Raw genomic sequence first — 23,372 nt, 5'->3', positions numbered from 1 at the left:
GTTCCCAGAGCAAATGTCGACTAGAAAATGCACATATATTTTTATTAAATTATAAACATGTTTAAATTAAAGAAATCTGCAAAGAAATCTAAATGCACCAGCAGCAAAGAATGGGAGTAAAAAACTGCATGTCAGGGGAAAAAACCCCCCAATCAAAATAGCCCTTGGAAGCCCCAAAACTCACCCTCCAAAACAGGAATATTCAAGTATGTGGAAGCCTTCAAGAAAACTTGTTCTGGACCAGAATGTGCATAATTCATTTGAGCTGTCAGGGCCATGGTAAGGAGCTTTCTGACCAGGGATAGCTGTAGGTCACAGAGGAGATTTCCCTGACCTCTCCTCCTTTTCACATCTCTCAGTTCCTGCCCAGAGGTGATAAAAAAATGACACCTTTGTCTGTGTCTGTCTTTTTTCTTTCCAGTGCCTGCAGCTTCTCACTCACACGTTCAACCGTGAATTCAACCAGGTCTACAACAGCATCAGTGATTGTAAGGTATGTGGAGATAATAGTTTGCCAAATACACAGCAGTGGACCTTGGGAAGGTATTTAAAAGAAGTCATAGCTTACACAAAGCTCACTGACTGACTTTTTCTCACCTCCTGCCAGCTGTCTGATATCTCTCCGCTTGGACGGGACTCGTCAGTATCGAGTTTCAGCAGTGCCACCCTGACGCCTTCCTCCACCTGCCCCTCGCTGTCAGACTCCAGGTGCAACTCCGTGGATCAGAAGTGAGTTGAGTTGAGTTGATAAGAGACTCTCCGTATCTGACAGATACGAAGCCTACTGCACTGGCTTCCTTATCTCCCATCATTGTTTCCTCTTTCTGTGCTCGTTTTGGGTCTGTGCGTGCACAAGCGTGGTATCTGATTCGGTTACAGCTGTTGCAGCACCTGCAGAAATTGCAGCAACTATAAAGACAGAAATGAATTTGTGCAGCTGATGAAAACAAAATGCTCTGAATTTTGGTTTGGATTCTAAGCTATGGTTTGCACAAACCACATTTGGGTGTGGGGTCTCCATCTGTCAGCCTTGCTGGCTTGCTTGATCAGGCTAAGCACTCCCCCCACCCTTTTTTTTAAAGGACTCCAGAAGCTAATTCTCGCGCCTCCAGTCCTGGCGCAGAGGGCGAGTCGTTCCAACTGATGCCAACTGTGGAAGCCTCTTACTTGGCCAGGGCCGGCAAAAACGAGTTTCTGAACCTTGTTCCTGATATCGAGGAAATCAGACCTGGGTGAGTCTCAGCATTACTGTGCCTTCAGAACAGTAAACTTAGTGGGGAGGACATGTCCATCTCCACAAGTCTGCCTTCCTCCAGGCAAAAAAGCATAGACTGCGGCTTTTCTGTTGGTAACTCTGTGCGTTTTCACAGTTGCTGATCCCTGCCCCCCCCCCCCCAATCAAATTTGTGCTCTTGCATTACTGCAATGAAAGGCAGTATTTGGTTGGGAAGGCTAGCTCAGAATCCGACCTTGTAGCTTGACTGTCCTGAGGGGTGGGTTGGGGGCCTTCTGGCCTCTGTGTCACCCCCTGAGTCATTGGTCCATTATTATCCCAAGGGTCATTTCCAGCCAGGTCCTTCACCCTCCCCATCCCCCTCTTCTTGGTTCAGCTCCGTGGTCTCCAAGAAGGGCTACTTACACTTCAAGGAGCCACTTTCTCCATCGTGGGCCAAGCACTTTGTGGTGGTCCGTCGGCCGTACGTCTTCATTTACAACAGCGACAAAGATCCTGTAGAAAGGGGCATCATCAACCTCTCCACAGCTCAGGTGGAGTACTCAGAGGACCAGCAGGCAATGGTGAAGGTCAGTTGCAACTCCCAAGAACTCGAAACAACCTCCACCCCCACCCCCCCCCGCTACCTTTGAGAACTATGTGGGTCGGTCTCCCTGTTTACCTGTTATCCGGGAGATGTTTTGTCTCATTGGCATGCTCAGTGGCTTTTTGGTGTGGAGAATTTGTTCTCAGTTTTAAGAACGACTTCCACAGTCCTTGTGAACAAATACACACTGAGCCTTTGCTGTGGATGGGGTCCCATTTCTGTGCTACCGAGTAAGCGTCAAGCCATCAAGGGCCCCCCACTCAGTAGTCTCTGAACTGCTCACAAAGGATTCACTGAGGGCTCTCTGTTTTCTAACCCTCCAGACCCCCAACACGTTTGCCGTGTGCACAAGGCACCGTGGAGTCCTGCTTCAAGCCATCAACGACAAAGACATGAATGACTGGCTATACGCCTTCAACCCCCTTCTCGCCGGCACAATACGGTAAGAGGTGCAGGCTGGGGTGGAGCTTCTCCAAAGCAGAGAAGCTGTTTGCTTTTTGGATTTTAGGGTGTTGGGGAAGAGAGGAGGGAACAGAAGACCTTTTGGCTTTTTGGGGTCAGAGGGCACTGTGCACTGAAGCCCAGAAGGTGTGATACACCTTGGTGAAGCCAGCCTCCTTAAAGAGATCGGTTGTATGTGCAGTTTGTGCTGTCTTCTGTATTCAGCGGTGGAGAGGAAACTAGTGAGGATAAAGGTGGGTGGGGAGGACCAGCGGTCAAAAAATTCCGCATCTATCTATGGCTAGATCTGATATATGTTGGGAGCTGTTGAATGACCTGCCTGTGGAGGTTCCCAGACCTGCATTTTGCTCTTGCTGGCTTGCCTGGTCCGGAATTTGGGTGTTGCAAGAGAGAGCAAACTTGTTGGTTTGGTTTTGCTAAGATTTTTTTTTCCAGCTCTTCTGGTTTGGGGTTTTAGACTTGGTACCCATATCTGCAGCTTTTTCAAGATGCCAGGTTGTGTGCGAGTCCAGCTTCATCACAGAAATGTAGAAATAAGGAGATGGGATGAGCTGGCAGGCGAAGGGAGGAAGGTTGTTGAAGGAGCTTGCAGAAGAATAATTTCCCTTCTGTTCTCGTGCAGATCCAAACTCGCGCGAAGACGCTCGGGCCAGCTGAAATACTGAGTCCACGCGGAGCCCTCGTCCAGTTTTTTCCTCCTCTCTAACACGCCTTCAGATATAGACAAAGCGTTACATCTCATTTCTCTGTGATTCTTGAATTTTTCTCTTCTTGTATGTAACCCTGTGACTTAACTTCCCTCGTCTCTACCTTCTCCCCCAGCTCTTCTCGCCCTTGCCCCGCCCTGTTTTCTTTTTTTCATTTCTGTTTTCACCTGTGCTGAAAGTACTATTAGTAGCATGTGGCCAAACAGACAAAATGATACAGTGGAAATTTAGAAAGGGGTGGGGGTGGGTGGGGGGGGCATTGGGTTCTAATTTATCTGCACGACTTTTTTTAAAAAAAATGGCAGGGGGGGAAGAATTTTATTTCTCTGGATAATCATTTTTTTCATTCCGATGGACTTTATCTCTGTGGTGTCTGTTGTCGATGTCTGGAATGCTCCTTGGCTTTTCTCCTGACTTTTGGTGATCCGGCAGTATCCAAAGTGCTGCTGCTTTTCCCCCTGCGGGGTTGCAAAAACATCTCTTATTGCGCTTAGAGTGGGACCAAGAATATGGAGTGTCTCTTTGCACAAGCAGCCCGCCTGTGAATTTGGACAGCCTCATTCCCCAACATCCATTGACTTTTTAAAAATAGTATTTCTAAGCTGCTTCTCTCCCATTTGACTTCCAGTCGGCAACTTTGCTGCTTTCGTGCAGTGGGGCTTGGCTGAAAGGAGTTTTTGTTTGGTCAACGAGCCCCAGCACTTGATGGTTGCACAGCCAGCTTGTCTTGGTTGCTTGACCAGTGAACACTGGCTACCAGATCTCCTTTCTTTTGAACTGCTCCTCTTAACTCTTTGCACGAGAGACGTTTGTCCATTTTGTCAAGGCGTTGGTGCCTCTTCCGCAGTCCTGGCAGGCCTCAGGTTAGAACAGCTTCAGAAATCTTGGAGCCAAGCGGCTTCCTTCTGCCTCTGCAAGCACAACGCCGGTGCCTGACCCACCTTTGGCTTGGCTTGCTGGGCAGCCTGGGCTGTTGCTTTGGGGGTCTGAAGTTTCCCATAACAGCAGAACAGTTGAAGGAGTGAAGCTGAGTGGGGGCTGTCCAGCTGCAGGGGTGGGATGCGAGAAAGGGAGGTTCCTCTGTGTGCAGAAGTCCCAAATCCTCGCACATAGATAAGCCCTTCTTGAATTGCTGATTTTCTTTGCGTTGAGATTTTTTTTTTCTTTTGGATTCACAGATGTTCTTTTGTTCAGTCTGGAGCAGTGCAGCTCAAACACTGGCTTTCCTTCTTGCTGCAGAGTTTGAGAACTTTGGCCCCTCAACCCTCCGCTGAAAGTTAAATTATCTTCTTTGTGTGGTGAATGCATGCCCCAAGTCCCTTTTGGCCAGGGGGCACCATCTCTGCCCCTTTCCAAGCCTGCTTTAACTTCTGGGGCTCACTTTAGCCCACAGGAGGGCCAGGTGATAAAGCCATGGAACACCCAAAGCACACTTGCTTGCCATTCCTCCATCGTAGGCGCATCTTCCGAAATCCACCCCACTGAGTCAGCTCAGGAAGAGATCAGGTCAGGTCTGGATTTGAACTATCCTCAGTTCTGAATCAAGACTCTCTGGCCTGTAAATGCAGGAGGAATATCTTGTCAAGAAAGTCACTTCACTTCCTTTTGAGAAGTTCTGTTTCAGCCATACCAGGTGATACCTCTGAGCTTGCAATTGCACTGAATTAGGAATGTCTGGGAGACGGGGGTTCCTTTCCTACACCCCTCCCTTTGGATTCAGCCGGGGCTGAGCCTCCAGGGATTCTTGTCACATTTTTTAGAAGGTCTCTTCCTTGCTCCCTTGTTGGGTGTGGGAGGGCAAGAAAGGAAGATTATCTTAGAAGCCCCAAGTCATCGATCGGAAGGTGGAAGGCCTATGTGTTTCTTTTGTTCATCATGCTGTGGTTGTGTAAGTCTCAGCACAGTGGTAATATATATTTTTTGTTACACAAAGGGCACACTATGCGCTTGCCAGCATGTGTGCTTGTGGATACACAAACAAAGGCTGCTGTTTCAGGAACTCAGCAGATTTTGTGATGGTTATTAACTGTGGTGTTGCGATTCTGTGAGGAGCCGAGTCACTGCAGCTGCCACCTGCAGTGATGCCCGAAGGTGGGAATCTTTGTGGAACGAGAAGCTCCTACAAGCGTTTACGTGGCGATATTTATGTGCGCACTAAGATAACTTTCATATGTGTGTGTTCGTTTGTTTTTAACTCGGAACAAAACTAGGCCGGAAAGTCTTTGCTTTGGAGAGCTCGCTTGCCACGAGGGTTGGGAATTGCGGCACCGAATTTCTGCAAAGGTCCCTTTTATCAGTGTTCTTCAGTTGACTGGGATGAGCAATGCAGGCCTAGAGAAGGTGCGGGCTTCTATTCTCAGCCTCAGCCGTCCCTCGCCGTTTCAGGAATAGAGCTTTAATCTGCTCTGGGAACACTAAGCTAATGCCTCACGCAGCACCTGGCCCTTGCATGGACTGCCAGCTCTTCTGTGGTTGTTCAGAGGTTCTTGCCCAAACACTCTCCTGTCCTTTTCTGCTAAACAACGAGGAATGCCTGTTTTCTCAAAGCATCTTAATTCAGCCCAAAGCATCCCAGAATCTGAAAGGAAAAAGCAGGCAGGGTGGGGGAGTCAGACTGCCAATTGGCCTTCCTTCCTTGCAAAGCTACAGAAGAACCTCAAGAGCTGTGAGAATTGGGCAGGTGGCCAAGGTCCTAGAGTCAGCCAGCTCTCAGGACCAACTGTTGGGGGCTCTGCACCGTGCCATGGGCCAGCCAACCCACTGGACACGGGCCCTGACCTCAAACGGGAGTGCCACGTTTGGATTCTTGCCTCTTAGGTTGCACCAGCATCTTTCTCAATGAAGGAGATCCATTTTAAAATCAAATAATTGGGTCTAATAATGAGGTTCTCAAAGTCAAAGCTACAAGCATGTTTTCGTTTCACCTGGAGCATTCTGGACTGGTTCTTACTTGGATTGCTTTAAAGAAACGCACTTTAGCTCTTCTGGCCAGTGTACCCTGTTCCAAGGAGACCGGGGAAGGGGCGGGGGATCCAAACCGCTGGGAAGGTTTGGCCCAGTCCCTGCTCCCTTCCACACATTCCCTGTGGTGTTCCAAAGCAAAGACTTTCCTTTTCTGCTGCTTTATCTAATAATTTACAGGGAATATTTAATTTTGTTTTATAAAGTAAATGTATATTTATGCATCTGTAGTTTAATTGCACACTAAAACAGAACAAGTCTTTGGGCTACTCGTCCTTCAGCATGTTCTGCGGTCGATTAATACTGTCTGCCTATGCATCCGTGGTACCGCTCTTCCTCAGCATCAACAGCTGCTTGGAGTCTGAAGTCATTCTGTTGGTTTAGTTGTTAATCTGCTGCTCTGAAGACAACGGAGGACGCTGCTTCTGCTCTTGAAGTTGGTTGAATGTACATGAAATAGGACTTCAATTGTGTGTGTCTCGTGTCTCCCGCGGTGGCCAAGAGGGTCTGTGGCCCAACCTGTACTTTTTTTTTTTTTAACATTGCAGGAATGTATCTACCTTTGTGCTTCCTCACTCAAACAGAAACAGCCAATTTGGAAACAGAAATGGAGACTTGATTATTTAGTTGTTCTGGAGGCCATTTATACTGTCAGGGTGCAGGTACACAAAGCATGCATTCAAATAATACTTGAACGGACTTAGAGGTGAGTTTAAGGCCAGTGTTGTTCGTTTAACAAGGGAACACTCATGTATTTGGGACACAGAAAAAGTTGCTTGGCTTTCCATATTCCTGTTCACTGAAAGCATTCCATAAACATCCTCCTTCTTGGCCCAGTCAGCATAAATGGCCTTCTGGAATAAATCCATGTTTTGTTTTGTTTCCCCCAAAATCGATGTCGCCCCGGTGAAAGAAGTGCGTTCACAACACTGTACACTATTAATTTCCGACTTTGGTTCCTCCATGTTTTATTTTGTAAATATATCTGATGTTTGGAGCTTGGGTATACAAAATGTAAATACAATTCATGTATTTGTACTAATTCTGATTCATTTGCTGTATAGCCTTTAGGTGTGCAATGCAAATACTATCTAACTCTTGTGTATGGTAACTTTGCACCACTGAACTGTTAGTGAACAAGGTGAAAACTAATAAACATGCAGCCTTTTAGGCCATTAGCAAGTCCCAGTTGTGTGTGCTGTTTTTCCCCCTCTTGGGTGCTGTTTTTTTTTTAAGGGGTGTGTGTGAGAGAGATTTTGGTTTTTGATCTTGGTTCCTGAGATTTCTGTGAATGATGATAGCCAAAATGCCCTGCTGGCTCAGAATTTGGTGGGTTTCCAAGAGCATCTGTCCAGAGATGCCAGCCGAACAGGAGGTTGATATTCCTACGTGTGCTGAAGAACAGATCCCATTCAATTTATTTATTTGAAATATTTATACCTCACCTTTCTGATCACCTAGTTCCCTGTATTTTTCTGACCTTCAGTAAAAACATCTGAAAAAAAAATGCAGCCTTCCCTCCCTCCCAGAAAAGCTGTCAAGTTCTGCTGCTTGCCTGTCCCAACAAGTCAAGTCCTGCCTGGGGCAAGACCTCAAGAGGACTGTTTGGGTGGCCTTACTGGAAGCCCCTGGAGATAACGGATTGCAGACCACCTCTGGAAGACAGTTCTGCAACACGACGACGGCCAGTGACAGTGTCCAGGTGGGGAAGGAAGGAGCTGAGCAGAGGAATTATGAAGGCTGTACTCTTCAGAGTGACTTCTGAGCAAAGAAGCAGAGGTGCCCGTCAAAACGTCATTTCTGTGGACAGCTGCAAACAGAAAAATGCGCTTGGGGATTTCCTGGAAATTGGGGGCCGTGGGGGGGAGAAACGGGGACGGGAACACAGTCAGCAGGCATGTCCTGCAGCGAAGTTCACTTTCCAAAGCTGCCCTTTCCTCCACGGGCAATGCTCTCTGCAGCGCGACTGTCCTGCTGCCCAACCGGAAGGCTCCTCGTCTTGGGTTTCTCCGGGTATGCGTAACGTGCGCCTTTACGCGCGACCCACGGTCCCTTTCCAGGCTGACGCGCCCCGCCTCCTTCCCGAGACTGGGAGAGGATGGGCCCATGCGGGCTGGCTGGGCGGGGCTCCTTTGGGCCCTCCCCGCGGTGGGCGGCCCAGGAGGAGAGTGGCCGGGGAAGGAGGGAGCCTCGCAGTCCGCTCCGACGCCGGCCCAGCCCGTAGCCGCCCTCGCCAGTGCCCGCCGCTGCTGACCGCCCGCCTGCGCCATGGCCCAGTGAGTCTCACCCGCTGCAGCTGCAGCGCCACCTCCAGCCCGGGCTGGCGCGCGCTTGCTCAGGAGTGGGGCCCCGCTCTCTTTCCGGGGGCTTACTCCCGAGTAAGCGCGCCCAGCAGCCCAGCCTTCGGGCAAGGTCCCGTGGCCTGTTTGCTATTCCTCAGCAACTCTCGCTTGGGGTTAAATGAGGCTTGCTCCCGAGGAGGCGCGCCTCGCTGCCCGGCCAGGTGCATGTTTGCTCGGAAGTAAGCCCCGCGAGGCATCTTTACCAAGGATGGCTGGTAGGATCACAGCCTGGATTTCCGGGGTCCTCCATGAAAGGCGGGGAGGGATTCCCGCTCCTGCAAATCCTGCTTGGAAGCCTCCTTTCACCCCTCATTTGGATTTGTGATCGCTCAGGGATGAGGCAGCCCTTCGTACGTCCTCAGAGGCACTTCCCAGGGTTGAGCCTTTGTAATGGAAATAGGTGCCAAATCTGTGGACTGGCCTGCTCTCTCTCCTGTTTAATTTTGGTGTGATTCCCTGATGCTAGGGAGAAGGCACTCTGCATATGCTCAGAGAGGCGTTTCTGCCCGAATCCTTCACGCTGGGAGGCGGAAGTGGGTGTCTGGGCTTTCAAGGAGATATCTTCAGGAGTGTCCTACCTTACAGGGGTGTTGACAGGATCTTAGGAAGATAGTCAATCGGCAGTGTTTTGGCCACTTTACAGCCATAAACATTAAATGGTATTATTTATTTGGGGGTGGGGGAATTCCTGGCCATAGGATAACCTGCACCCCCGTAGAGTTTCTGCAGGAACAGTTTCCCACTGGAGCTCTTGAGAGGCATAAATAATCCAGTGTTTGTTGGAAGAATTTGAATTTTAAAACTCAGATAACATTTCAGGGTAGAAGTAGGATGTTCAGGATAATTCAACAGTTGTCTGTAAGCACCTGGATTTTGGAGGGGAGGGGGAGGAATGAGTGTTTTCAGAGGGGAGAAAATCTGGTTCTTTTTCCTGCGCTTTAAAAAGTTTTCTCACTAGGGACCAATGTCTTGGTGAATTGTTATAATTTATAATTGTGAATTACTGATGCCGAGCGGCTAAGGGACAAATATCTGAAATGAATTCTGGGGATTTTTTATCCTTCCTTTCCTCCAAAGGGCAGATAGGGTCCTCCTTTTTGAGTACACATCAGCCCTGTGAGGTAGGTCAGATGGACTCAGGATCACCCAGTGAGTTTTGTGGCAGAGTGTGAATTTGAGCTGATCAAGAACTCGTAACTACTTTGCCTCCCAGGCTGAGAGGCTTTGACCCTCTTAGGGCAGTCAAACTGGGCTAAACCGCGCCTGTCATTTTTGACCTGCGATCCCTCTTTGTAGAAAGCTAGCATACGAGTCTGGCATCTTTCTCCCAACCTGGCTAGTTTTTCTGCCTCCAGGGCTTTTAGAGGAGCATTCAGTTGCCAAACCTGTCCCTGCTGCTGCAACCTGAACTGGTACTGCCCTGATCAGCCTGCTGCTCACGTAAGCCAGGTTAAGAAGTTGAAGAAGGCTAAGGCACAAAACGAAGACTGTGCCCAAGACTCGGGGGGGGGGGGGGGGTTGCCATATGCGGGCACTTTTCTCGGCAGGGTCAAGTTTTGCAATATTGGAATAGTGTGAAAGACCAGAGACTCCACCGCTGGGTGATGTAAGCAGGCCGAGCCCATAATCAGGGTTTAATTCTCTATTTCTGTTTTAGCACAGCAAGTGCTGTACGTTTCTTCCTTGCTAATGAGGAAGTCTCTGGTTGAGACATGGAGAAGGAAATCAAACGTGTCTGTTTCAACTTCGTGCTTTTGCCATCAGTTACCTAATCTTTAAACTGGACATGATATGATCTGACAGTCCCACCCAGATGGGACCCGGCACATGTGCTTTCATTTCTTTTTTAAATAATTTTTTATTGTATCATTTGAATATTACATTTTATATTAATGCTTTTCTTCATTCGTTTTCAAACAATACATTTTTCCCCTTTTCCCCCTCCCCCTATATTTTTTTCATGGTTTTATCAAACAAACAGCAGTAAGTTCATTCTTTGTAATCTCTTCTGCACATGTGCTTTCAAACTGACCTTTCCTGTTTGTGGGGGGTGCTTTGGCCTGCTGGCTGGCAGGCAGGCAGGGCTAAGGACACATAAGATGCCAAGTGAGGTAATCCACCAGCTTCCCGATTATCTTGGAGCTCTGTGGCAACCATGCCAAGGGACTTTTGCAAGCAAGCAGCGCTCCGCCTCCTCTGACCTCTGCAATCTTAAGAGTGTTGCAAAAGACTCTCCCTGGCTCGCCAACAGCAACTTGTGTTCCTCCATGATACCCTGGGGCTGGGGTGAGGGCTTCCATACCTGCAAAAGAGAGAGAGAGAGCTGGGCCTGAAGGGAAGCTTGCCTTTTCATGGATATGACAAAGTACATACTGGAAATCTGACTTATATGATATCTTCTGGTACACTTTGGAAATGTTTTTGCTCAGGGTTCTACTCCTGTTGGGAAGAAAGGAAATCTTCCAATATCCAATAGTGTATAGGGGATAAGTTCCACTACACAAAGATATATTGTTATGGACAATTGATTTGTTTTGGTTTCCAAGAAAAGGAGGAAGCTAATATAATTGGACTACATAAACTGATGCGTTTAGGGCTAACACCCCAACCTCTTCATTCTTAATGGTTTCTTGTATTTAATTGTCTGTCTTAACTATATGTTATGAGTAAGAGTTGTATGTTTGGTAATAAGTATTTGTTACGTGTTAGAATTAGGTAATAGTGGTAGTCTGTTAGGTATAGTGATAAGTGGATGTTTTGAAATCACGCTAGCACAATAAATGCACTGTACACTTTATATTGAGGCTTGTGTATTAGCGGGATGTATCTTTGTGATTAAGAAAGGACATTTTCCCAGTTGAGTCAGATTGGCTAGTGACTTGTAGATACCTACTCCTGTGGGTCCTTTACTATGGTGTAGTTGTAGGCCAACAGACAGAAGGTTCGTAATGAAAGCTGACCACACACCCATTATGTTGTGTTCTCCTCAGAGCAGACATAGCCTTGATCGGACTGGCCGTGATGGGGCAGAACCTGATCCTCAACATGAACGACCACGGCTTTGTGGTAAGTAAAATGGCTGGCAAACCTTGCAGGGTTTTTTTTTTTGGAAGGGGGTGATGAATAATCAGGTAATGGCTGTTTGAACCCAAAGATTGTTTTTAAGGAACAGGGGCAAGCTAAATGTGCTTGAACCAAACTGCTTTTCGGGAGAAATGTACAAAACCAAAACAAATGCGCCTTGGAATGGGGAATTGTATTCTTGGGCTGGAATTATTATTATTATTATTATTATTATTATTATTATTATTATTATTATTATTATTATTATTATTATTATTATTATTATTAATTCGATTTGATAAACCGCCCTACCCCCAGAGGGATCAGGGCGGTGTGCAACAAATAGGAATACAATAAAACAAATCGAATAGCCCCAATTAAAATATACAAAACCTTAAAACTATAAAAGCAGCCATAGCCTTCAATAAATAAATAATTAATAATAAAAGACGTCTTTAATGAAAGGGATAGACTTTGGGAAGTGATGCTGAGTCTGCCAAGTGCGCTTCCAGCTTCCCCTTTGTTTTCCCAGGTGTGCGCCTTCAACAGGACAGTTTCCAAAGTAGACGACTTCTTGGCGAAGGAAGCCAAGGGCACTAAGGTGATCGGGGCTCATTCCTTAGAAGAAATGGTCTCCAAGCTGAAGAAGCCCCGTCGGATCATCCTGCTGGTGAAGGCAGGAATTGCTGTGGACGACTTCATCGACAAACTGGTGAGGCCTCTACCTTCCCTTCCCAGGTGTGCCACTTGCTTAGCCTGTCGTCATGGGAGATCCATCCAACTCCCTCCTTTTTTGGAGCAGGTTTTCATCACTTTCTCTTCTTGTTTAGCTTCCATTTTCGGAGTGAATTCTCTTGAAATCCACCTGCTTTGTTAGGTCAACCAAAATGAGAAGCCCCAAACTCCCATTTTGTACCTCTCTTGTCCACAGGTGCCTTTGCTGTGTGCTGGAGACATCATTATCGATGGAGGGAATTCTGAGTACACGGATACCACGGTAGGTGTGATGGGCGTTTGTATAGTTTTTGCTGTCCACAGGGCTCAGAGCAGAGTGCACGGATGTAAGTGCCTGGCAGCAGCGGTTACCGTCTTTGGTCTCCAGCTCCCCTTTCCCCTGATCTTTAAGCTAATTTCAGTGGAATCTCAATATTTTATCACCAACAACGTAGATCTAATGTATGGGTTTAGTCTCTAAATTCTGTTGTATTTATTTTTGTGTGAAATTATTGTGTATGCGATTTGTTGGAAACTGTGCCAAGCCCAACAGGAAGGGCAATATAGACATGTAATAAAATAAATAAATTGTATTTTTGGCAAAGAGCCTGTACAGTGTAGATTATCAGTGTCTTAAGGGCTACTTGTCCAGTGGCTTCCCAGAGCCTTTCGTGTCTGGGTGAGTGTAGTGGCTAGGAGGTTAAGAGCTCGTGTATCTAATCTGGAGGAACCGGGTTTGATTCCCAGCTCTGCCGCCTGAGCTGTGGAGGCTTATCTGGGGAATTCAGATTAGCCTGTGCACTCCCACACATGCCAGCTGGGTGACCTTGGGCTAGTCACAGCTTCTCAGAGCTCTCTCGGCCCCACCTACCTCACAGGGTGTTGTGAGGGGGGAAGGGAAAGGAGTTTGTAAGCCCTTTTGGGTCTCTTGCAGGAGAGAAAGGGGGGATACAAATCCAAACTCTTCTTCTTCTTTGTTCCAAGTCTTAATATTCTGTCCAGTGAGTCCCCCTGGAGGAATTAGTTACCATGATGCTGCCCATATTAAGGAGATGCCAAATAAGGATCATTTTCTTCCCGTCCCATGTGATCACAAAGGTAGAGGGTATATGGTGGGTTTTCCTGTGAGAAATCCAGGACCTTCCCGTTGTGTCCCCTTTCCCAAGACGCTGTTGTGGAAATAAACAATTTTCCACAAAATGTTACTGTTTGATTTTTAAATAACATTGTTTCACAAGCTGCTGTATTTGGTGGCTTTAAATAATAAAAATGAAGGAGCTGTGCTAAATTCCATATAGCTGAATGTTTTAAATGTCCAGTGATTGATGTTCGCTGCTTTGGAGACACACAGAAATGTTTTAAACAAAACAGTGCATATTGTATACGGGTGCAGAATTCATGATTCCGTTTAGCCTGCTGCGGGAAGGACAGAGTCTCTGATACCACAGAATTTTCCCTGTGGGATAATGGCCACTCTGTCTCTTTTCCACACAGAGGCGTTGCAAAGACCTTAAAGCAAAGGGAATCTTGTTCGTTGGGAGTGGAGTTAGTGGTGGAGAAGAAGGTGCCAGATACGGCCCCTCACTTATGCCAGGGGGTGCCAAAGAGGCCTGGTAAGTATCTAAACCATTTATTTTGACTTTTGCCGAAGAAGCAACGGCTCCCAGTTAGACTGTGGAGAGATCATAAACTATAATGGCATGATATTGACAGGCATTTCCCTCTGCCGGGTGGTTTGTTGAATACGCTGCTCTTTCTTTGCAGGCCTCACATCAAGACGATATTTCAGAGCATTGCAGCCAAAGTGGGGACGGGGGAGCCTTGCTGTGATTGGGTATGCCTTAATGATAACTTGTTTGAGAGCTGCTGTTAGGAAGGACCATGTTTCTGTGACACTGCTCATTCATCCATCTCTCCCCACCTTGCTGGATTTTTGCCTTCATGAAGTCTCTGGCTCTGTTTCAATGTCGACAAGCAGTGGTTGACTTCTTAGATGAGAGGTCCTTAAACTGTTATCTGGAGATGGAAGTCTTTTTCCATCAAAAGTCTGGGTTGTTTGGGGGCAGAAGGATGCAGCTTACTTAATGCTGCAGATACTCAGAGTTGCTTTTCAAGCTGAATCTGAAGTAATGGGGATAACAGAAATGTCTCCTCCTATTGGGAGGGGTTATGGTCAGCGGAAGAGCCTCTGCTTTACATGCAGAAGATCCCAGTTCAATCCCCGCCATGTGTAGTTAAAAGACCAGATAGTAGATGATGAGAAAGACCTCTACCTGACCTCTTGATGGATTGCTGAGGTGGCATCTTCTAGAAGAAGGGGGAGGAGGAGGAGGAGGAGTTTGGATTTATACCCTACCTTTCTCTCTTGTAAGGAGACTCAAGGTGGCTTACAAGCTCTTTTCCTTTAAGAACATAAGAACAAGCCAGCTTGATCAGACCAGAGTCCATCTAGTCCAGCTCTCTGCTACTCGCAGTGGCCCACCAGGTGCCATTGGGAGCTCACGTGCAGGATGTGAAAGCAATGGCCTTCTGCGGCTGTTGCTCCCGAGCACCTGGACTGTTAAGGCATTTGCAATCTCAGATCAAAGAGGATCAAGATTGGTAGCCATAAATCACACGTTGTGCGAAGAAGTGTTTCCTTTTATTAGTCCTAATTCTTCCCCCCAGCATTTTCAATGGATGCCCCCTGGTTCTAGTATTGTGAGAAAGAGAGAAAAAATTCTCTCTGTCAACATTTTCTACCCCATGCATAATTTTATTGACTTCAATCATATCCCCCCTCAGACGTCTCCTCTCCAAACTAAAGAGTCCCAAACGCTGCAGCCTCTCCTCATAAGGCAGGTGCTCCAGTCCCTTTCCTCTCCCCACAACAGACACTAGTCAGGTAGGCGAGGCTGAGAGACTTCTGAGAGAACCGTGACTAGCCCAAGGTCACCCGGGAGGAATATAGAAGTGCAGAAACACATCTGGCTCACCAGATAAGCCTCTGCCACTCAGGTGGAGGAGTGGGGAATCAAACCCGGTTCTCCATATTAGAATCCACCTGCTCTTAACCACTACACCACACTGGCTTCTAGAGTTAGCATATCGCTAGAAGAAGAGAGAAAACCACCTCTGAATAGAATAGAATAGAATAGAATAGAATCTTTATTGGCCAAGTGTGATTGGACACACAAGGAATTTGTCTCCGGTGCATATGCTCTCAGTGTACATAAAAGAAAAAATACATTTGTCAAGAATCATAAGGTACAGCACTTAATCATAAGGTACAGCACTTAATGATTGTCATATAGGTCTAGTAAGCAATCAGGAAACAATCAGTAGTAATGAAAACATAAAATGTAAAATCATAAAATAAAATAAAATAAAATGCCAGCACAGGCTATAGTCATACAGTCATAAGTGGGAGGAGATGGGTAATAGGAATGATGAAAAAAGTAGTGCAGTAATTATATAATAAGTATATAATAAATAGTTTAACATTATTGAGGGAATTATTTGTTTAACAGAGTGATGGCATTCGGGAAAAAACTGTTCTTATGTCTAGTTGACCTGTGTGCCTCGATTGAGTTCTGAGCGGTATCCTGTTTTGCTGTGCATCTGGCAGGTGGGAGACCAGGGTGCTGGGCATTTTGTGAAGATGGTACACAATGGGATCGAGTACGGAGACATGCAGTTGATCTGTGAAGCTTACCACCTGATGAAGGATGTATTGGGCATGGATCACGATGAGATGAGCAAGGTGAGAAACTCCGCTTCTGTCCTTGATCATTCGGGTTGCCCTGTTTCCATCAATGAAATCTGTTGGGTTGGCAAAAAGATGCCTTCCATTCATTTGGGAGGAAGATTATTATTTTCTTAAATAGTGGAGTGTTTGTAATATTGCCTCTTCTCTCTTGTCTCGAATCCAGCAATAACTTAGAGACTTTTCAGCAAGAAAATATGCAACAGTGGCTAAGCTAACTAATCTTGCAAATAAATAACTAAACGATCAATCCTTTTTTCCTGATAAGTGCCCCAAGGAGGGTAAATCTGCCGATATGGCAACACAGTGCTCCCAAGAAGAAGAGAAGAGGAAGAAGAGTTTGGATTTATATCCCCCCCTTTCTCTCCTGCAGGAGACTCAAAGGGACTTACAATCTCCTTTCCCTTCCCCCCTCACAACAAACACCCTGTGAGGTAGGTGGGGCTGAGAGAGCTCCGAGAAGCTGTGACTAGCCCAAGGTCACCCAGCTGGCGTGTGTGGGAGTGCACAGGCTAATCTGAATTCCCCAGATAAGCCTCCACAGCTCAGGTGGCAGAGCTGGGAATCAAACCCGGTTCCTCCAGATTATATACGAGCTCTTAACCTCCTACGCCATTGCTGCAAATTTGTGCCCCCCCTTGCCCCGGGACTCTTCAAGAGTCAAACCTGCCTTTGCCAGATCTGGTGAACGGAACTTTAACTCACAGAAACTCATACCATAAAAATCTTGTTGGTTTCTAAACTGCAACTGAACTCAAATCTAGCTGTTCTACTGCAGACCAACTTGGCTACTTTCCTGAACCTGTCTTCTGATATGGTACCACCTATAAAACGTGCACATCATCTGACAATCAAGAAAGAATGCTTTTCTTTCATTTGTAGCCCCTTGTTTCATACATATGCAAATTTAATTGACTGATTAAAATTCATACAGTCCCTCAGCTCAGAGGGAGTTGGCTTATTAAGCAAAGGATATTTGGGTCTTCCTCATTAACAGGGACTGAGAGATCAAATCTGAAATACGTTTGAGAGTCTTACTTGTATTTATCTCCTGATCCTTTGAGAAACCTGGCTTGGTGGTTGTTTTGAACTTTCCCAAGGGCCCGGACTTATGGCCTCCACTCAAGCTTGTGAATTAGGATTCTTGTTAGGCCCTGGAGATGGAGAAGGCTTGAGAGTCCTGCTTGAGAGTCCTGATCAACCTGCTCTTGAGGAGCACTGAAAGGCTGGGTGTGAGGATAATGTGCCTCAAGACAATGGGAGAGTCCACGCCCCTTGGTTTTTAACCTAAAGGCAACAAACTACAGAAAATGGAAGATGGAGTGATTAGTATGTTGGGTTGGAGCTGTGGGGTGTCACACGAAACAGGGTGCTATCACCAGTGGCACCAAAATGATGGCACGCTTTTCCCAGGGATGTTTTCTCTGCCCCTTCCTTGTTGACCTTCAGACACAAGTCAAAGACAGCATTGAGTGGGAAGGCATTTAGCATTTAAAATAAGTATTTCACGCTCTTTGATTTCCTGTGGCTGTTAATTAATTTGGTTGTACAGTTGACATTCTAGATAGTATTTTTGTGTCCATTTGATTTTTTTTTTATCTCCATGATATTCTCGACTATATTTTTGTGTTCTTGTGATTTTGAACTGGCGTGGAGAGTCTTTTGTTTGTGGCTACAGACTTGCTAAAAATGCCACACCAGAATGAGCTAGGTAGATCTCTTCTTACAAAAATATTTGCTGTGTTGACCTGTTTCTTTCTTGCCTTCAGGTGTTTGAGGACTGGAATAAGACAGAATTGGACTCCTTCCTCATCGAAATCACTGCCAACATCTTGAAGTACCGTGATGCTGACGGAAAACATTTGCTTCCCAAAATCAGGGACAGTGCCGGCCAGAAGGGCACAGGGAAATGGACTGCCATTTCTGCTTTGGAGTATGGCATCCCCGTCACTTTGATTGGTAAATAATTGGGCTGTGTGTTTCTGTTGAAATGCAGAGGACTGGCAAATGATGACTGGGGAGCAGACCTTAGGGCAGTTGAGATCAGTCTGTGAAAAACTAAAAATGAGACATTCAGACTTACTTTTTGTGTTTGTTTGAGTTTGCATTGTGAGTGTGGAATCTCCAAAACATGAATGTCAGACCATTTCAAACAAGCTCTCTGCTCTGACTTGTGTCTGGTTTCAAGGTTGTCAAGCTGAGATTCTTCTTGGAACTCTGAAATGTGATCCTGTAAATGGAGATTGAACCTGGAATCATCTTCATACAAAGCTTATGCTCTACTTCTGGGCTCTTCCCTACCTGCCTGGGCACAGCAAATCCGCTTGCTTTGTTCTATATATTGGCTGGCTTTCAAGTACCCAAGCTCCTTCAAATAGGGTTCAGGCGTGGCCTGTAGGCAAACACTGCTACTCACAGGGAAGGGCACATCTGCACAGTAGTTTGAGTTATCAGCAACTTGGAGGGGAAAAAATGCCCTTTCCCTTTAACAGAGCCATAATGTATGCAGATGGGCAGGTGAAATTGTTCGTGGCATTCAGATAAATAATTGTTATTATTAAAGGAAGAAAACTTTTTTCTGCTTAGGTTGTTGGCAACAGCTGTCCTTCAAATCCTCCAGCTTTTCCAGGTGAAATGCTGCTATTTCTAGTTCCCTCTTTCTTGTATCAGCATGACTTGCAAGCTCCAGCCCGAAAAATAGCAGAGTCATTCCTTCTCTCTCTGTGGAGGACTGTGGGTTGGGCAATTGCATGCGTGTGGGATACCTGTGACAATGAATGTATGAGTCACTTGCAGGAATCTAGAGAGAATGTTTTCTTTTCCTTGTAGTCATCCAGTCCTTTTTTCCCCCTTTGGCTAAGGCCATTGTAACTTAATTCAAAACAATTAACATAGAGAGGCAAAGAGCAAAAAAAATAAATAAATAAGGCCCACCAAAAATATTAAACACAGCCAGTTTTGTAACTAAAAAAATCTAGTGTCATTCATCTAAAGCGGTCTCACAAAAGACCAGACTTATATGTGATCCCGAAGACATACCTTTACAAAAATCTTACAAACAGATGGGTCTTGTTTTGTAGCAAAAGTCTTTGCCCCCAACTCCTATCTTCATGGAGCTGTATAGCTGTACACACATACAGGCCGCATATATTTATATGGACCAGTTATATGGCAATATGGGTTATTTTATAAAGCTGTGTTTGTTCAAGTGGAAACTGCTGCGATTTTTTTGCTTTGTGACCTTGTGATCTGTTTTGTCAAAAGGGGAAGCTGTCTTTGCTCGATGTCTATCTTCTCTCAAGGATGAAAGGGAGCAGGCCAGCAAGGTGCTGAGTGGACCCAAAATCACTCAGTTTAGTGGTAATAAAGCAACCTTTCTGGAGGACATCCGCAAAGTGAGTAAGACTTCCCTCTTGGCGGTTAATCTTCTCCTATGTGCTGTCAAACAGTTTTGCTCTGTGTTCTTCAGTGTGCATTACAGTAAAAGGTTTGTGTTGTCCTCCTTTGATGCACTTGTGAGTTGTTTTTGCAATTACTTTGTTGTTGTCATAAGCCTTCTGAACTGGGTGTGAAGGCGAGAGATCTCTCTCATCTCCTGCTATTGTTCTGTTTCCAGGGCAGGGAGTCGAGGCACCCTCTGTGGGACTTCTTAACCTGTCAGTCAATTTTTATTATGGCCATAGACCAGCATAAAAGGGCAGGGTGTGAAAATCAGGAATTCTCTCGCTCTGTCCCTGACCTTTACGGATGCTGAATGCAAAGCAGGAACGGTCAGTCGGCGCTCTTCAGAATATCCCATCTGGGCCAACAATAGAGCATAGAGACTGCGGCCTTTCCTTGATATTCCCTACTGGCACTGATATTCAGAGGTTGACTGCCTCCGAATGTGGAGGTTCCCTTTAGTCACTGTGGTTAGTAGACACTGATAGACCTGTCCTCCATAAATCTGTCTAATCCCCCTTTACAGCTATGTGTCCTTGTGGCCATTGCTACATTCTCTGGCAGCCAATTCCAAAGTGGAATTGCTTGTTGTGTAAAGAAGTATTTCATTTTGTTCATTCTGAATCTACTGCCCATCAGCTTCAGTGGATGCCCACTGTTGGGGATTGTGGATAATTTCTGCTGGTCACGGGTCCCTGGCAAACTTTTGACCTTGCTGTCCTCTGGAACTGCCCGGGTGGAGCGCCCTTTCTCATCTCGACTTCTGACTTCTCTCCCAGGCCCTCTATGCTTCGAAGATCATTTCCTATACGCAGGGCTTCATGTTGCTGAGGCAGGCGGCCAAAGAGTTCGACTGGACACTGAATTATGGTGCCATCGCCCTGATGTGGCGAGGAGGCTGTATCATCCGAAGGTGAGTGCTCAGCGAGAATCCCATTAGAGGCATGGACATCTATTAGAGTCTCCCTTAACTGTGGCTGCTGTGTGTGCAGACATAAAGAAAGAAGACTATGAATGGGACCAAGTTTGGAATGTAGCTTCCTGAGAAATTCTTTCTTTTTAAAAATCTCTTGATGGTGGAAAGTGTCATCATGCTGCAGCTGATTTATGGGGTTTGCAAGGCACCAGATGTTCTAAGGTAGTTTGCCATTGCCTGCATGGAGGCTGGGACTTCTGTGGTGGTCTCCCATCTAAGTCCTTACCAGGACTGGCTCTGCTTAGTTTCTGAAATCTGACGAGATGAGCCAACCGGGTCTGGAGCTGTAGCTCTTATGGCTGTACAGATCTGCTTGAATCTGTGTAGAAAATGCCCACTGAAATCTCGCAGTAGCTGGATAACTTTTCTAGTGGATGGAGTGAGGGAACAGTGAAGTGTGTAACTCAATATGGTCAGCAAAATCCAAATAAAACTGCAGTTTTGTTTTAATGCTGCCCTAGCTATAGCCTGGAAAATGCTAGGTCTCTACTCTATTGAATACTTATATATTTTCTTGGTGACACGTAGGTATCAGGGATATAACCTGATAATTTGATTTAATAATACAAGTTTCAATTGGTTGATCAGTTAAATCCTGCATTAAGTGTGTGCGTGTTTAAAATAGTATTTCCCTGCTTGATTCACACACCTTTTGGTTCTGGGCTATCTACTGCATTTATTCTACATACGTACTATTTTGTGTGGTTTTTTTTTTACAGTGTTTTCTTGGGGAAGATCAAAGAAGCTTTTGACCGCAATTCTGATCTCCAAAACCTACTGCTGGACAACTTTTTTAAGACTGCAGTGGAAAACTCTCAGGTGTGTTTCCCATGGAGGAGAGAGTCAAGAAGGGAAGTGAATAATAGCATTCTGAAAGTTGCTTTGGAAGCACGCGGAAATGAGTTAGCACAGGGCAGAATTTTACATCAATGCAATCTCATTTTTAAATGTCAAGTCTCTGGGCCTTACTGCTCCAAAGATGTTTGTGAAAATGTGTAGACAGTGAGTGGTGAAATCTCTTAGCAGAATTTGCAGTGATCAGGAGGCCGTGAAGTCAGTGCTTTATGCAAAGTGTGTCAGCATTTGGTTTTCTGGTGTACTGTGCACTTGTACGCTTGGAAGTGTTTCATCTACTGGATTGTGCATCTTTCACTGTGACCCCCCCCCCCCCCCCCAGTTCTAGACTCATTTGTAGAGTTTTCGTAGGCCTGACAGCAACATATTCTTCTTCTTTATCTCTGCCCAAGGAATCCTGGCGACGTGCCATCTGCACAGGTACCCAAACTGGCATCCCAATGCCGTGTTTCACCACTGCCCTTTCATTCTATGATGGGTACAGGCATGGAACTCTGCCAGCTAACCTGATCCAGGTGAGCAAATTTGACAGTAACTAAGAGCCACTGGTGCTGTATTTATCTCCTTCCCCTTTTATCTCCAGACTAACCAATTGAACATGTAAGAATGAACATATGAATCTGTCGTTTACTGAGTTACATGATAGCCCACCTGGCTTAGTGTTGCCTCTTCTGTTGGACAGTGGCTTTCCAAGGTCTGAGAAGCCTTTTCCAGTTCATTGACTCAAGAACCCTTCAGTAGAGGCATCTGCGTTAAACCTTAGAGCTTCCTACCAACCTTGTATCTGCCCCTGAGCCATAACTGCTTCAGTGGAAATACCATAACCTTCCTATTCCTCTGATTTAACCATAATTTAAGCAAGATTTCATAGGGATTTCATTTAATCAAACCAGTAGTTTATCTGGTGGTCTATTGAACTGATTCAATGCTATTTTGGCAGCCTTGATTTTTATTGCATTGTTCTGTATGCAATCTTTTGTAGGCTCAGCGGGATTATTTCGGTGCCCATACCTACGAACTGTTGTCACAACCGGGCAAGTTCATCCACACTAACTGGACAGGTCATGGGGGCACAGTGTCGTCTTCATCATATAATGCCTAGCAAGATCGTGGAAGTGAAAAATACTGTAGACTCAAGACATTCCTTTTGCTGGCTATTTTATTCCCTTGGCACTTTTTCCAAGAGCACATTTGTGAACTTTTGTTTAAAGAAATGTTGTTGTGTCTTGTAAAAGAAATCAAAATAAAAACCCCTTGACAAATTATATTTTGTGCTTCTTTGACTTTAATTTCTTTTATTTGGTCACTTTACATATGACAGAGTTACTCTGTTCCCTATGTTTTTATTCCATTCTTCCTCCATGAATGGTATATGTCAGGGGTAGGGAACCTGCGGCTCTCCAGATGTTCAGGAACTACAATTCCCATCAGCCTCTGTCAGCATGGCCAATTGGCCATGCTGGTAGGGGCTGATAGAATGTAGTCCCTGGGCAGGCTAGTATATGTCAGTTCTCCCTTCCCCTTTTCACAACAGCCCTGTGTGGTAGGTTTAGCTGCAGTGAAGTAAGTCCAAGGTCACCCTCATAGCAGAGTGGGGATTTTGAATCTCAGCCTCCCTAATCCCCCGTACACTGTTGACTAAGAATATCCAATAAATCTTTGACAGAGTCACCTCCGTGGTTTCATATTTGGCTCCGCAGAAACATCACTTCCAATTAAGACAAGATAGGATGCAACTCAATCAAGTTAGTGTTTCTTTCTGGAGCTGTGCCAGATCCGGAATGTACCTTTTTGTGATGGTACGCAAACTGAAGAAGGTGGACCAGTAGAGAATTTTCTGCATTTGTTTCTCTATTCGAAATATTGCCATGAGCTCAAAACCATTTATAATATGAACACTCCCACATAATCAAACACAGATATCCTATTATGTTTCATTCTATTTAATTGTGTTAAATATTAATAAAAATAAGTGCCCGCTTTTCGTCTGCCCAGCTGCCTTTGACCTGAATGGCCAGAATACCGATCCAGTCGGGTGTATATTTTAATGTTCTTGCTGGGCAAGAACTAGGACTCTACAATCACGAAAGGCAGACTTCCATTTGTCTATAAAATGCATTGAGCAGTGCACAGTCTGACATGAAAGAGGATTATGGTTTTTTATTTTAATCCATAACTCTTGAAAGGGCAAACAGTGGCATCTAGCGGCCAGTTCAGGGCATGTCACAGCAATAGGAATATGGGCAGTGGTGGGATCCAAAAATTTTAGTAACAGGTTCCCATGGT

The 23,372-nt window shown here is 45.7% G+C and overlaps 2 protein-coding genes across 13 annotated transcripts in view; both read left to right on the top strand.

Moving 5' to 3' along the window:
• The window catches only part of KIF1B (kinesin family member 1B), a 109,621-nt gene extending 102,489 nt beyond the window's left edge, over positions 1-7,132 (top strand). For all 12 annotated transcript variants that reach the window (XM_048518703.1, XM_048518697.1, XM_048518705.1 and 9 more), the window contains 6 exons: positions 422-493; positions 608-729; positions 1,083-1,232; positions 1,611-1,803; positions 2,144-2,262; positions 2,905-7,132. In XM_048518703.1, the coding sequence (XP_048374660.1) occupies positions 422-493; positions 608-729; positions 1,083-1,232; positions 1,611-1,803; positions 2,144-2,262; positions 2,905-2,947 (699 nt within the window). In that variant the 3' untranslated portion in view covers positions 2,948-7,132. The remainder of the gene's footprint in view (positions 1-421; positions 494-607; positions 730-1,082; positions 1,233-1,610; positions 1,804-2,143; positions 2,263-2,904) is intronic.
• Positions 7,133-8,075: 943 nt separating this feature from the next.
• Positions 8,076-22,351, top strand: PGD (phosphogluconate dehydrogenase). Its single transcript, XM_048518710.1, has 13 exons — positions 8,076-8,226; positions 11,283-11,358; positions 11,888-12,067; positions 12,287-12,352; positions 13,564-13,682; positions 13,834-13,903; positions 15,677-15,811; positions 17,584-17,773; positions 19,079-19,209; positions 20,035-20,168; positions 20,951-21,050; positions 21,479-21,601; positions 22,069-22,351. Exons 1-13 carry the CDS (start codon positions 8,219-8,221, stop codon positions 22,186-22,188), a joined length of 1,452 nt encoding a protein of 483 aa, XP_048374667.1. The 5' UTR covers positions 8,076-8,218; the 3' UTR covers positions 22,189-22,351.
• Positions 22,352-23,372: the final 1,021 nt, after the last annotated feature.

This window comes from Sphaerodactylus townsendi, linkage group LG16, assembly GCF_021028975.2.
Source record: "Sphaerodactylus townsendi isolate TG3544 linkage group LG16, MPM_Stown_v2.3, whole genome shotgun sequence".
Classification (NCBI taxonomy): domain Eukaryota; kingdom Metazoa; phylum Chordata; class Lepidosauria; order Squamata; family Sphaerodactylidae; genus Sphaerodactylus; species Sphaerodactylus townsendi.
The sequence above is the reverse complement of the archived record's forward strand: the minus strand, read 5'-3'. Positions and strand labels throughout refer to the sequence as shown.